Source organism: Etheostoma spectabile, chromosome 3, assembly GCF_008692095.1.
Source record: "Etheostoma spectabile isolate EspeVRDwgs_2016 chromosome 3, UIUC_Espe_1.0, whole genome shotgun sequence".
Classification (NCBI taxonomy): domain Eukaryota; kingdom Metazoa; phylum Chordata; class Actinopteri; order Perciformes; family Percidae; genus Etheostoma; species Etheostoma spectabile.
Genome location: NC_045735.1, coordinates 18439269 through 18454244, shown reverse-complemented (window position 1 = coordinate 18454244; position 14976 = coordinate 18439269). Strand labels below are relative to the sequence as shown.

Sequence of the window (14976 nt, the reverse complement as noted above, 5' to 3'; positions counted from 1 at the left end):
AGTCTGACTGACATAGAGTGGATCGCTATTTTAATTTCAAATTTTTTTGTTTAGTGTTTTCCCCTCACAGCGCAGAATAAGTTTGTAAGATCACAGGCACGAGGCTGCAGTAGACATTACACACCACCAGGGGTGTGAAGCTGTGTTGAGGGAGGAATAGTAGGAAAGAGGGGGGGGGAGGATTGAGAGATAGATGGTGTGGGGTGGTAGAGGACACATTAGTGCTCAGCACAAGCCGACACAGCACACTGTACAGAGCCCGCCCCCGGGCTTTCTCCGTCATTACACACACACACACACACACACACACACAGACACACTCACTCGTATAAACCGAGGGACACCATTAGCAGATGTTTTTAAGTGTGTAATTAGGCTGTCCCCAAGCAGCTTTTAAACTATTGTACAGATTTTCTGTACAGATTCCGTAACACCATACACTCTGTTTGAATTTGCATTTTTGACCCCTTTTGAAATGAAGTAGTTTGTTCTAATTTAATTAAGGTTGCCGTTAAAGGTGGGCATTTGCCCAGCGTGCTGAAAGGTGGATTGTTCTTGCTTTCGGCGCTTCGTGACTGAGGATAATTGAAGCGAAGTCACGCAGGTGGAGGTCCGCCTAACAGTGTCAGGTTGTAATGGGCCACAGCAGGTGATGCGGCAAGGCCAGGGCTGGAGCTCGCATTGCATAGCACACTAAATGCCTTCAGTCTTACCTTTTTTTATATCACAGCATAGTCTGCACCAGTCCTGCACCCTGCTCCTCTAAACTCTGCACGAGTCTCAGTGTTGAAGGGTTCTACTTTCTACTAAAGGTAAACAGGTTCCGAAGAGACGAGGTTTCGATCAAAGTCACATTTATACATTCTTTCTTTCAATTCCTCTTTGCTTGGGAATAAGTTGTGAAACAAGGCTCCACTGCCAGAGACAAAAGCCCACATTTTTCTTTATTCTCTGCACCTTTTTCTTTCCTACTGCTCTCTCTCTCTCTCTCTCTCTCTCTCTCTCTCTCTCTCTTTCTCTCTCTCTCTCTCTCTCTCTCTCTCTCTGTTTCTCTGCACCCTATAATGTGGTGTCTCTACTGAGCTGTCTAGTTTGAAGGCCGCATTCTGAGGGGCTATACCTGGCATTGCACTATGCATTTTAGGGAATTGCATTATATTTTCAATCTCTGTGCTAATATTAAAAAAAAATAAAGTCCCTTCTGGGTCCATGTGCCAATCAGCTATCTGATCCTCTCTGTCTTTGTTTTCCTGCCTTCTGTCTTACCTTCCTCTATGCTAGCACCAGTGATTTAGTGAATGATAAAGTGCCTTACCTCTTTTAACTACACCTAGTGGTATATACCATAAACACACTACATAGTTACATACAGCCAAAGTGCATACAGACGTCTACTCACCAAGTGTAAACGCACAAATGCAAACTGCCAGACTCTTCCACATTAATTATATATTATTTTTCCTGTGTGTTTGGGCTGCGGCGGTTTTGATACGTGTGCGGCGTTTGGCTACAGAAAGGGCTCGGGTTATGAATAGCTGCTGAAGGATATAACCCTTGTGTTGTCTTCCCGTCGACCATGCAACTTTGTGTTTTTCCGGGTTGAAATTTCAACATTTTGTTGTTCTTTTTCTACACATTTGTCAATTTTTTGATGTTTTTTAAAATTATGTTTTAGTCAATTTTGTAAAAAAAAAAATTGTGGTTTTTTCCCCCCCCCAAAAAAATATCAGCATTTAAACAAACAATGTTTTTGCAGATTTCTTTCCTGCGTTTTTGTATTTTTTTCCCACACTTGTCACTCTTTTTAACAATCTTTTGTCATTGTTCCGATATAGATTTTTTTATTATAACCGGGTCAAAATTGATCCGAGGACAACAGGAGGGTTAAAGGTCATTTTCTAGATTCCACAACGCCATCTCAACTCGGCAAACTTCGGTCTGAGGATCTGGTGCATGGTGCACACATCTCTGTTTCAGCTGGCTCTAAAATTAGGAGGACGAATACGAATTTACACTTTGGAGGGGCGACTTTTATTTATTTATTTTTTTTACTTTTATTTGAAAATGAGAAAATGTCACGCGGTTGCCCAAGGGGGTGGGCTGGAATATTTCTGTGACCGAAATCAGAGTGGAGCGAGAGTCATCGGCGCAATCAATTCTGCAGTCGAAAAACTGCGTAAAAGTTGGGAAATGACGAAAAGACAGATGGGGATTTAGACTCAGTAGTGTACTCACAAAAAGTAGTCATGTGATTACTGCAAAACTTTTTCTTTTCTTTCAAGTGTTTCCCATCTAAGCTGCTGTACTCGCCGATACCCCTATGCTTACATCTCAAAACGTTGTGTATTAATATTCCTGTGGACATTTACCTAGAGCTAACGTTATCTCCTGGGCTTGATATAACTGATAACTCATATTTGTCAATATTTCTGATGAAAATGTAGATTGCATTCATCTGTGAAAAGCTAACCGCCCTCGCTGCATCTCTCCATCTCTATTTACCCATTGTTCATTTTTCCCTACAGCTGTTTACATCTGCACCATTCTCACCCCCCCCCATGCATTTTCCAAAGTAAACACTTTTCTCGCTGCCAATCATCCTCCCCTCCTCTGTTCTCTCTTCCTACTCGTGCCTTTTCAATCCCCCTCCCTCTGTTGTCGTCTTCATTACTCTATCTCTTTATCGCTGTATATCTGTGTCCTTCTCTCTCTTTTTCTCACCCCCCCCCCCTTTCTCTATGTAGGCTACCTCCGTGGAGACCGGGGCTTGTGCGGCTTTTTTATTCACACTCACCTAACCTCTTCCTTGTTTCTTTCGCTGCGTTTCTCCTCTTTTCACTTCAGTTCACTTCCTTCCCTGTTTTTTTCTGTTTAGGGGCCCCCCCCTGCAACCAGTCTACCCCCGCTCCACCACCACACCACCTTTCCTCCCTCTCTCTTTAACTAACTGGCTATGCATTCAGACTGTGTAGCGTGGCGGTCTTTAGAGCTTTTGCAGAACAGGACGGAACTCTCCAATAGATGCTGGAGATCAGGTGGAGGGAGGCTCCCTGCACAAACCCATTGCAATCACGTATCAACACACACACACACCACACACACACACACACACACACACACACACACACACACACACACACACACACACACACACACACACACACACACACACACACACACACGCACGCACACGCACATTTGAACTCACCTATGCATGTACATTATAAGCCCAAATTTGTATCTTCTCATCCCTACAGGTGGATCCAGATCGCTTGTCCGCGCCTCTCTATCGACTGGGGCACAGCCTTCTCCAAGCCACTGCTGTCTCCATACGAGGTAAACACCGTATAGTCTCTCAGCAAGATCCCAAGCTGTCACTACCTTATCAGAGGGGGCTCATGCATTGCACACACGCACACTGACCCTCCTGCCAGTACACAGACCCCCTGACGGTTGTCTTGCTGAAGCCTTCATCGAAGAACACAAGATAAGGGAGCTGTTTTATAGGGAGTGTTTGTGAATTTGTATACAACTCATCAAGCCCTGCTTGTGTTGGAGATGAGGACTTGTGCCTACTACACTCTCTCTCCCTCCATCCCTGCCATGAAACACACCAGCACACACACACACAGACGCACACGTAAAACAGCATCAGCAGAAGATGAGCCCCCCCTACTGGCCACAGGACCACACAGCACCGCTCCTCCCCTGCAGCTGACTTGTTTATCTAGAGGGAGAGAAAAAGATTGGACAGCAACTCATAAAGATCCGTTTAAAGCACGCGTTGTGTTGTTGTTGCAGCTGGTGTAGCCACTTTGTGATGGGTTTGGCGGTTATGTGCCATTATGTGACTTGGCTGGTTAGCGTTTGATGCCAACTATTAATCCATTCAATGAATTTCCTCAAAGATACGCTGCTGATTTGAATCCTTGTGAAATGGCAGCGAGGGGACTTGCTGTCTTGAGTATTTGAGTGTGATTTCAAATGCTCGCTGCTGTCCTGCGGCTGCACAATTTTGTGCACGGCGTGTGCCGCACATACATTGCTGAGTGAGGCCATTAAGAATAACGAATGATAGCATAGACCTTGGAAGGAAAAAAGTGAGGATTGTTTTGTTTTTGATTAAGGGTATAATGGTGCTTATGAAGTCTGAAATTCGCCCCGCTGGAATGTGGAAATCTGTTTTTTCTTTAGCCCTTTTTGGTTAGAGCTCACTTTGCTCTTCCCGCTAGCTATTTGGGAACACTCTCTGCCCATTTAAATAATTCGCAGCTGCACTTGTGTCTATATGTGTGCGCAGTTGTGATGAGTCGTAATTCACCCCCATCTCGTACCTATGGGGGTTATACGTCCCAGTGCACTGTGCTTTTCACTGTGGCATTCCCAATGAAGATGAAGAGGGACGAGATGGGAGGGTGGAGTGAGCAAGGAGAGGGGTGGCTGGTGGAGGGGAGGGGAGCGGGGGGGCAGCAGCAGCATTTATTTTCAGTGCTTCTCATGTTATATTTATAGTCAATAAGACACACTTGGCTCTTCTGTCAGAGCAGGGATTAGCAAGAGAAGCTAGCTGCCACAGAGAGAGGCGGTTGGTGTGAGAGGGGATAGGAAGAGAGCGTGGGTAAAAGGAGGAGGAGGAGGCGGGTGAAATAAGGGCAGAGGAGAAGGAAAATTAAGAAAAAGGGTGTTTGGGGAAAGGAGAGGTAGAACATGACAGATGTATCCCAGTACAGAGTGTGTGTGTTTGTTTGTATAGGAGGAAACATAAGGGGATTCAGTTGAGCCACAGATTGTATTTTTATTAGCTGAATATGAAGTGCTACATTTGACCTTTTATACAAACATATATACATAGAAAAAAATAAATAGAAACTAATACGACCATTAGCTGATTATTTGGAGCAAGGGAAAGGATATCCGTAGCTCTACTGCTGCTTTTATCCTTTATTGTTTCTTGTTCATATGAACGTATTAAAAACAACACATGTTTAAGGGGTTGGCTGTGTTCCTGTTTCTAATTAAAGATGCAGCCAGCATGTGAGAGACCACTACCTTGTTAGTGTCGGTACACACCAAATTTAACAAAATAAACTACAGTAGCTACACGCTGTGAAACCAGGAGGACTTATGTCCCACTAGATGAGAGATGTCATCACTTTTAAAGGTGCACTAGGAGTTCCTGCATGGGTCCCTTCTGTTGACCTTCCGAGTTCCATGTTTCCGTAACTGTCACGACTAACTGTCTAACTGTCACTAACCCCCACCCCACCCCCCAAACCATCTTCTCGGTGATTGGCCGGAGTGCTTTGCTGTATTTTGATGCCTATCCTGTGCCTCTAGTGTCTGTTTGACGTGTACGACCCCTGTGTTGTCTCCCGGGACCGGGCTTTGTCACCCTGTGTTCAGGGGGCAGACAGCTAGCAGATCCAGGAGAGAAGCCAACGATTTGAGACAAAAATGAAATTGTGCTGAAACCATGCAGGATATACAGTATATCCCATGCACCATTATTACATCTGTGGATAATTTTCATTTGTGCCATTTTCATGGTGCAATTTTACTCATTCATGTGCAATTATTGTATAATACAGTTTGCTATATATGACGTATACGCATTACCCCTCAATACTTTTATACTACCAGTATTTATTTATGCCCCAGGAGACTGTATAAGGCATTGTCTGTTTTAGTCTTATTTAATGTACAGTACCTTTGGTTATATTTTACTGTTGGAACAGTACTTCTTTGTTTGAAGTACACAAGACACATGCTACTTGTACACATCTATCTCTGCTCTTGTCTTTGCTGTTGCAGACCGCAATTTCCCCACTGTGGGACAAATAAAGGTTTTCTTATCTTATTTTATCATCTTATCTCATAGTGCACCTTTAAAGCTGCCCTTTTCAACTAGGGTTTTTAAACTTGGGTCTCTAATGCGTCACGTGACTTGTTTTCTCATCATCCATCCATTCATCATAGAAATTATCCCAATTTGCATAAAGCTAAAGTTAGGTCTTGGAATCTAGTCTGAAATAGTTATAAATAATGAATAAATGATCAATCAAATGATTTGCTCTTTCCTTCAACACGCTTGTTTATTCATCTGTTCATCATTCAGCTGCTCCCTCCTTCATTCAGAATCAATATTCACAGGCACTTGTCTTCCATATGGAGCAGTCTGGACTAAAGTCACTGTACTGTCATGCCTGTGCTGTTGCTCTCTTCTCTAACAGCTGTTGTGCCATGCAGTGCAGCTGCATAGGGATAACATGACAACTCTGCCTGTTATCCAAGCTTAATGTTATGACACCTGTCTTGTCTGCTGCGACTTCTCGTCACTGCGCGGCTTCCTGCAGCTGCTTTGCCCAAACACGGTGGTACACTTTTGAGATCGTCGAGCTTCTTGTTCTTTATTTGTTGTTACATTATTTGGGATTATCCGTCTCACTATCTCCCAGGCTGCTGTGGCTCTACAGGAGGTCGGCTGGAAGGAAGTCTACCCCATGGACTTCTACTCCAATCAGAGCCTGGGGCCGTGGGCACCCAACCACCCTGACAACCAACCAGTGCGGCCCACGCGCAGGCAGACCCAGGTAGGCAGGGCTGGGAGATAAAAGGAGGAATGGATGAGGAAATAGAGGGGAGAGGAGAAAAATAGCTGGTAAAGAGAGAAACTGTACTGTGTTCAGCATGTGTTTATCAGAATGTCAGCACACTGACACCTAGTGGCCCAATGACTAAAGGACATGTATGTGGACGTCTCTCTTATAGGCGTGGACTTGTGACCTTGTCCTTGATGTGCATCAAACATTTTCTCATTTAGTGAAGAAAAAAAAATGTAATGAACACTTTTGTAATGAATGCAGTAAAAGCTTAAAGAACACAAACACCAGACTTAACATGTCTAAAATATATAATAATAATCACCATGAATGGCTTCATATTTATATCATATCCTTATCTTTAACACATTCTTTACAATTTGCTACATATGTATAAATGCACACACTGCAAAAAAGAAAACCTACATATTGAAATATGTACATACTTATCGTAGAAAATAATGTAAATAAACAAGTAAATACATAATCTATGAGAATGTAAAATCCACATTGTACGGCTTTTTAAAGGCCCAGTGTGTAACGTGTTTAGTTGTTTATTATTAAGATCTGTATTGCCGTTCAGAAACTTCTCCTTTTTTATGAATATTTTACCACCACCATCAATTCCAAGTATTCCTATTGGCTTGAAATTCTACATTGGCATTTGCGTGAACTGGGGTAGACGCTTCATATTCATGCGCCATCTTGAAATATGTTAGCCGGTGAGGGACAGACAGGACATACTGCTCCGCCTTTTGCGTTTTCGCTGTCACATGATAAACTCCCAGGTGATGCTAATACTGCTAAGGGGTATCGTCACTTCCCGGCCCCGGCAAGTTTGAAGAAGGAAACATAGAGGACCACATGTATTCAAAATCCAAATTTCAGGAACAGGAGTCTTCTTATTAGCCCAGAAAAAAAAAAAGGATATTGAAAAGAGCAAGAGACGAGCGGCTTTTTTGAAGCTTGAAGGCTACCGTAGCTGTAATACTTTGACCTGCGTTGCGCAAGAGAGTAATTTATGATCTCAATGGTGGATGGGAGAAATTCTCACACTGGACCTTTAAACAAAAAAGGACCTGTCAAAAAGCCAGAAAAGATATGCACTTAATTAAGTGCATATCTTTGTGTCTTTTTGTAGTAGTTGTGGCATATCCAGCAGTTGCTGCCGTGAGAATACACCTTGCAGTAGCCATATTGCCCCATATTACCACTAATCTGTCTGAGGTGGGTCCTGTCTCTGTTCCAAGTGTTAATGCTGTCCCACTACCTGCCTGCAGAAACCGGGCTCGGAGCCAGCCCCTCCTACCAAGCAGTGTGAGCAGAACCGGAGCGCCCCCTGTGACTGTCAAGGGAAATAACACGTCATGCCCAGCCCAGTGTTTGCCAGTGCTTCTGCCTCTGCTGACGGCTGGAGGGAGGTCAGACCAGAAGAAGACAGTGGGTATTTGTCCAGGCGGGATAGAACAAGCAGAGGTAAACCCACAGGAGCCCTCAGCTGCTCCTCACACGGATTACCAGCCATAAGTAAGCCCTCGTTTTAAAGCACAGCGGGTCAAACCAAATTCCTTGCTCTCATTCACGTTTTCTGCACGTGTTCTGAACTCAGAATACTGAGAGTATAGCTTGTGCGTTTAAGGTCATGCATGTCCATGTGAGTCACATTCCCATGAAGGAGCTGCTCTCTGCGGTGCTAAGAAACAAGTTGATCCTGGACAGGGGGAAACTGTGGGCCTTTCTGTAATGCACGCATGGCTTTTGGGATTGTTGGAGCGAACATGCGAGAATGCCTTGTGTACGTTAAATGGAAGGAAAGCGATAATGTGGGTGGATTATCAAATATAAGCAGTCGCCCTTGCAAAGCCCTGTATGTTTTCGGACACTTCATGCTAAGTTTCAATGGCGTTGACATATTGTATCAAGCACTTTATTTGATTATTCTTCTAAAATGTGATGCGCCACGACACCACCTTGTCTCTCTGTCTTGTTTTTCTGGTCAAACTCTGAAACAATAAATCGGGAATGGACCCTTGCTTGTTGTGTGAGTGGTTTTGATCAGCTCAGTGCCACGCGGAAGCCCTCGGCCTTACAAACCCTACGGGTTTCTACAGTAGATCCATGCAGTGCTGGTCACGACTGCTCTCCATCCTCATTATTTATTGATGGTGGAGTCTGTCAGTAAATATAAATAACAATAAAAAATAAAAAAAAAACCCTAGTGCTGTTTGGCTGTCACAGCAGAAACTGACTGACAGCAGCACACCGTGGCTCCAGCTGACCCCGAGAACTTGTTGATCTTCCCCAGATTCCAGCACGCCGTCTCAAGCGGGTGGGCTCCGTGAGTTTTGGTTTATTTGCCTACAACTACTAGACTTCTCGAATCAGATCCCTCTCCTCTACTTTCCACCGTTGTATCTCCTTGGCAACAGAGGCCGGTGCGATGCAGGCCGTCCCACTAGATGTCCGTCTTATGATGTGTCTCACGCGTCCCACTAGTGGCCGTTATGTTGAAGAGCTCAGTACTTGCTCCAGTGCAGTGTGTGATGCATGGTGGTCAAGAATAGATTATTGGGCAGCAGAGCTCTCTCCCAGCTGAGGTTTGATTTATTTTTATTTAACACACTCTATGGGGGGGGGGGGGGGGGGAGATGGGGAACAGTTGAATAAATCCTCATCTCTTTCCAACTAAAGTGTGCAGTTTTATCACAGCCTAAAGATTTGTTTTGCTTTAAATATTTTGTCTAAACTGTCTAGACCATCAGTAAAATGGGATGGGTTCTAAAAAAAAATCCAAGCTGGCATGGCTACATTTTGTCTGCTGGGTTTAGAATTTCAACCATTTTAGACACACGGAAGACGGAACCAAAGGTTCTTTAAATATCACAATTAAAGTCAAATCGGGCCCCTATTACATTGCTAACATAGTTAGATAAATAGTAGAGGTCTGGACACTTTGATGTATGCATACCACTGTGGAATGTTTTTCCAATCAAAACTATATTATTTTCTCAGTATGTGTGAAATAAAATTTAAAATTGTCAACGTAGATGTGTGTGGTGTTTCATTTCGGTAGATCATTTTAAACTAATGATCCAATTAAAAATATTCAGTTTTTGCGTATAAATCTCAAAACTACATTATCTCAATCTTATTGCTTACTGTATATATGGATCCCCTTTGATCGTTACCTTGGCAACAAGTACGCTACCATAAATCCATGTTGAAAAATTACAATATAATGAGCCAATATTTACTCTTACATTACATACAGTAGATAATGCGGTTATGTCAATATTCTACCTACCTACCTTACGTACCTCAAAATACCAAACTATCAAAACATTAAAGCAATAATTGACCAAGAATAACCTTGTTAATTTGCTTCTTTAAACATTTTTTTTTACAAGATTAGGATATAAAGTATGGCTGAGTGTGCTAGTGAGATATGGCTCTGTCCATAATGGTTTTATTTGTCAGTGCTGATGTAACATGACTCAGCCTCACCTTCTTATCCACCCGCTGCAGGGTTTGTTCTTGTTCCCATAATGAACAATTTGGCAATGGACACAGTCATAATTGCACCTGATAGAACACAACATGTGCAAGTCATGTCTAGCTAACCATGCCTGTGGAAAGAAAAAAAATGATGGAACTGTACCAAACCTAAAACTCAATAAAAGTGAATTCCCGAGCAGTTGGATGGAACTATTTCAAAGCATTTCCAGGTTACTTGATATGGCTCATGGAGGCAAACTGACAGGGGAGTTAGACCGGAAAGTTAACGAGGCTCTGACCCACGGATCTGTTTTAACTGTGCCAGTCCCAGACAGACGGCTGTGTGAGTAATGTAAACCCAGTCAGTCTGGTCTGGTCTCCCGACCGCTGAGAGACCACTGGGTGGCACTGTTTGCATAGCTTATGTGAAGTCCTGTAAGGCATTCAAGGCACACGCTGTTCACTGTGGAAAGACTGTGCAGGGCATGGCAGCATGAAGAGTGAGTGTGCTTGGCAGGGTGCAAGAACCCAGTGTACTTCTGTAACTGGTGTGTGCAATTCTTTCCAGATGTGGTAGGAATTTAATTCCACGCTCTTTCATCCTTCTTGGCATCTCATCCCTCAACTCTTTCTCCCCGTGCACCCTACTTGCTCCGAATGTGTTTGCCATCCCACCTCCTCTGACATCAGCATCCAGTTTCTTGTCCAGAGGGGCACAGCTCACCACAGAGAATTAGTGACATGTTCATTATGTCTCTGCAGATGGCTGCAGGTCTGAGTCTGTACTTTACGCAACAGGTGCGCAAGTCACGCACCGCTCAATGTGATATGGATATACCCTGACTGCATTGTCAGCTGGTTGCTATTGGCGCCCCGGCACTTGTTTGTGTAGCCTACAGCAGTAAGCTGCGATATGACTCAAACACCATCGGTTAATGCACCCTCAGCAAGCACACGTCATCAAACATCCAGAGGTGATAATATTCAGTAAATATGAACTGTTTGCCCGGGTCATTGTTATTCGGTGGGTTTGTCAGATATATTTAGTCGTTTCATTTCTCGAGCAGGGAAAGGCTACATCACAGCAGTCTCTCTCGCTTTCTTATTATTAATAACCGACTTCTTCGTCCAAATAGAGAAATCATGCATGGGTGGAACTGAGACAGAAGTTATGACTCATGGCACTACAACAAAAATACACAGAAGAGGAGTAGATTTGTTTCGTAAGTTGTTTTTTGCATATATATATATATATATATATATATATATATTATTATATATATATATTATATATATATTATATATTTTATTTTTTCCATCAGGTAAAGTGTGACTTCAGAAGGCCACATGTGACTGGTGCTGTGCTGGGGAAGGAGTGGCAGTAGAGGGCCTAGTCATAAAAGCTCAATAACTGAGTGAAAAGAGGTGTGCCTTCCTTATTCTGTAGTTCTCTGCTATTCTTTCAGCAGTTTTGCTGATTATTAGAAATTATAGACAACTGCTTTGGTTTAACTCGCCTGTATTTACATCTGTCAAGACACTCTACAATAGGTTGATGAGAAACTGTTTGGGGGGGAAAAATCAATTTTCAGCTGCAGAGGAACACCGTTTGAAAGGTTTCTTTGAGTGTGCTATGCCGATAACAACGGACTGACGTTGTTAGTGTACAAACTGTGTCTGCATTACATTTTCTGAAGATGCATAATGAACAGAAAGCCGGTCTGAGCTATTGTACCTGTATTACAGCGTGAGTAACTCCAAAAGTGGTTTGCAGGCACCACTGAGCTCTCGTATCGTGTTCTGTTTTCCCATTTTTCTGCTGAGAATCAGGTCTGCAATACAAGGAGAACAGACCTTTTTTTTTTTTTACATAAAAAGCTAAACAAAAGAAACAGGTCCCTTAAAGGCAGAATTTAACAGCCAAAAAATAGCTTGTTATTCGTGTTAAAACTATTCTAATTCCAAGTGTTTCTTTGACTTAGTTTAAGAAGAATCCTATCCTCAAGGTGGAGATTAGCAGCGATGTGTTTAACAAGCCCTGTTTCCGCACCCTTTGGGGAAAATTTTGAACAAAAAATAAATTGTCTGGGGCTGTGACTTTTCCTTTGTGTGTGGTTGTGTGTGTGTGGGTCCCCCCCAACAGCTATGGAAAGGGGTTCTAAAAGGTTGAAAAAGATTTAGGCGGGAAAGAAAATAAGTGGGTAAAAGAAGCTATGCTGCGTAGGAGGTCAGTCTGTCCTGTCACCCCCCCCAAGAGCCACCCCCGCGGGCTGCGCAAAGTCCCTTTTTTCCCAACCCACTCCTTTCCCTGCCGTGGATTGTCACGTTTTCCGTCATGTTGTATTCTCCATTTCTATCTTTAATATAGTCCTTACTCCCGTGGGGGGGGAGGGGGCCAAAGGGTTCTGATTTTCTGTTTTCTTGTGTTTGAAACAGTAATTTTGGGCTATGATCCTTAAAGGATTTGGAGTGGATCGCAAAGGAAGATGTCATTGTTAATCATCCGGTCCTAAAAAATCTCACATAAACTTTCCGGTCCTTACTAAAAAAGCAACCCATTTTCCCCCGTCCCCTCACTGTCCCCCCTCCCCCCCTCCCAAACCTACCCCCCCAGGGGGCTCTGGCCCCAAGTCAACCCGCGTTTTGGGACAGACCTTTCCCAGGGCAGCTCCCAGGCCGGGAACCCCCCCCCATGAGATCCGCATTTGAGTCCCTCCCATTTTTCAGTCCCGTCTAAGACCCTTTCCTTCTTTTTTGCCTATCCTTATTTTTTTTTTTTTTTTTTATTATATATATTTTTATCTACTGTTTCTATCTGTCAAATTTGAGTTTGGGGAAAAAACACTATACAAATTTAATTTTTTATTATTTCTATTATTGCACGGGAAACTATTTTTTTATATTACATTGATTGTTCAAAACCATTCAAAAAATTTGAGAATTTAGCAAAGTTTCTGAAAACCCAAAAATTTTTTTAATCTGAATTCTTCTTTGAGGTTAATTGATCATGTGAAAGAAAGGTGCAATCTGGTTTTTCTGGCCCCTTTAACCCTTGTTTTGTCTTCCCCTCTACTGGAAAAAAAAAAAAAAAAAAACTTTTTTTTCATTTTTTTTTTACCATTATCTCTTTTTTTGCATTTTTGTCACTTTTTTAATGTTGGGGGTGCTTTTTTTTTTTGGTGTTTTTTAGTATTTTATATTTTTTTCGCGCTATTCAAAGACCCTTTTTTTTTCAACAAAAAAAATAAAATGAACTGAAAAGGGCCCAAGGGAAACATGAGGGGGAAAAAAACATCTCGGGAGATGAAAAATTTTTACAAACTTTCAAACAAGCAGAAGCAGCAACATTCTGAATTTCCCCCAAATTAAAAAAATCTTTACTGTCAAAAAACCTTCTGAAATACCCTGTGGTCTATATTTAGTCCAAAACCGGGGTTTCCTAATATTGGCGGAAATATAACAAAATCCTGAAGCTAAGCCTGATTGCGCAAATTTTTTTTAAGCCTTTCTGGAAAATGGGAGCTCCCGGGGGTTTCCAGGGTCAGAGAGCTTTCATCTACAACTACAGTGGGTTTTCATACGTTTATAACCAATTTTTTTAAAAAATTTTTTTTATATTCTTTAAAAATTTAAAAACATTAAAAACAAACACAACGGGGAACAAGTCACCCATCAAAAGTTACAAAAAAGAATATAAAAAACCTTTTTGGAAATTGATCTTAATGTTTAAATTTAAAAGGTTAAAGTTAAACCCAAACCTTTAAAGGGACACCATTTTTTTGTGATGAAAAATATGTATAAAATACAGGGGGCAAAATGAGTGTATATGCATTTCTATTCAAGGATACTGAAAGCGCTTTTTAACAGTAAGACACCATTTCATTCCAAAACCCGTGGCCCAGGTGCGTACCCAAAGGGGCCCCTGCTCATCAGAGGAGCACACACCAAAACCCCCACAACACACCCCAAAACACCCACACCCACACCCCCTATTTTTGGCCGGGGGGGTTTTTCCCAAGGGCCCTTTACATGGGGTGCAGGGGCCGGGGTAAAACACCAACTTCCAAATTTCGGCCCCCACTCACCCTGAGCCCCCCCCCCCCCTACACCCTATGGGAAATTCCCCTAAGGAGGGAGATTTTTTTATTTAAAACCCTTATTTCTGGGGCAGACTTTTGTATCCTATACTATTATCCCGAAAGTTGGCCTTTGGAATTAAAAAAATAGCCCCCCCCCCACATTCACATACCCTTCCAAAGGCCAAGGAAAGTAACCAGGATCTATGCCCCCGATAAAGAGTATTGAAAAAAATTTTTTTTTTTTTTTTTGTACTCTGCGTTTTTTTTATTTTTAAATTTCCCAAAGGGCCAAAGGGAACTTTATCTTTCCAAAAAATTTTTTTATTTCCTCTTTTTAGTCAACTTTAGTAGGGTTCATAAACTTATGAACCCATGCAGAAAAGATCAGTTTAACCAAAAGAAGAAGCCATTTCTTTTTGACAGATGCCGGGGAGATTTTTAACCTTTTTACACAATAGACCTTCTCCACAGACGATGCCCATACTTATCCAGGTTAATACTCTATCCTTTGAACATAACGTGTGTACATAACATGTCCATCCCCAGAAATGACAACTAATAATTTTTTTGGGGTAATTTATATACTTATTAATTTGCTTACTTATTTAATTTTGTTTTTCTTTAAATTACTGTAATACTTAATACTACCACTACTATTATGTTGTGGTTTGCTGTTTGAGGGGGGAGCGGGGGGGGGGGGGGGGGGGGTGGAGGGTCACTGTTATGCTGTGTGCATTGTACTTTTTGGCTGTTCTGATCTCTTTTGTACTGCCCTCCATCTCTGATATAAAATTAAAAAGAAA

General features: G+C 42.3%; 1 protein-coding gene across 1 annotated transcript in view; it reads left to right on the top strand.

The window, feature by feature from the left end:
- The window catches only part of dph1 (diphthamide biosynthesis 1), a 76353-nt gene extending 67562 nt beyond the window's left edge, over positions 1–8791 (top strand). The window contains exons 10-12 of the mRNA XM_032503324.1: positions 3258–3336; positions 6456–6590; positions 7880–8791. Coding sequence (XP_032359215.1) covers positions 3258–3336; positions 6456–6590; positions 7880–7960 — 295 coding nt within the window. The 3' untranslated portion in view covers positions 7961–8791. The remainder of the gene's footprint in view (positions 1–3257; positions 3337–6455; positions 6591–7879) is intronic.
- Positions 8792–14976: the final 6185 nt, after the last annotated feature.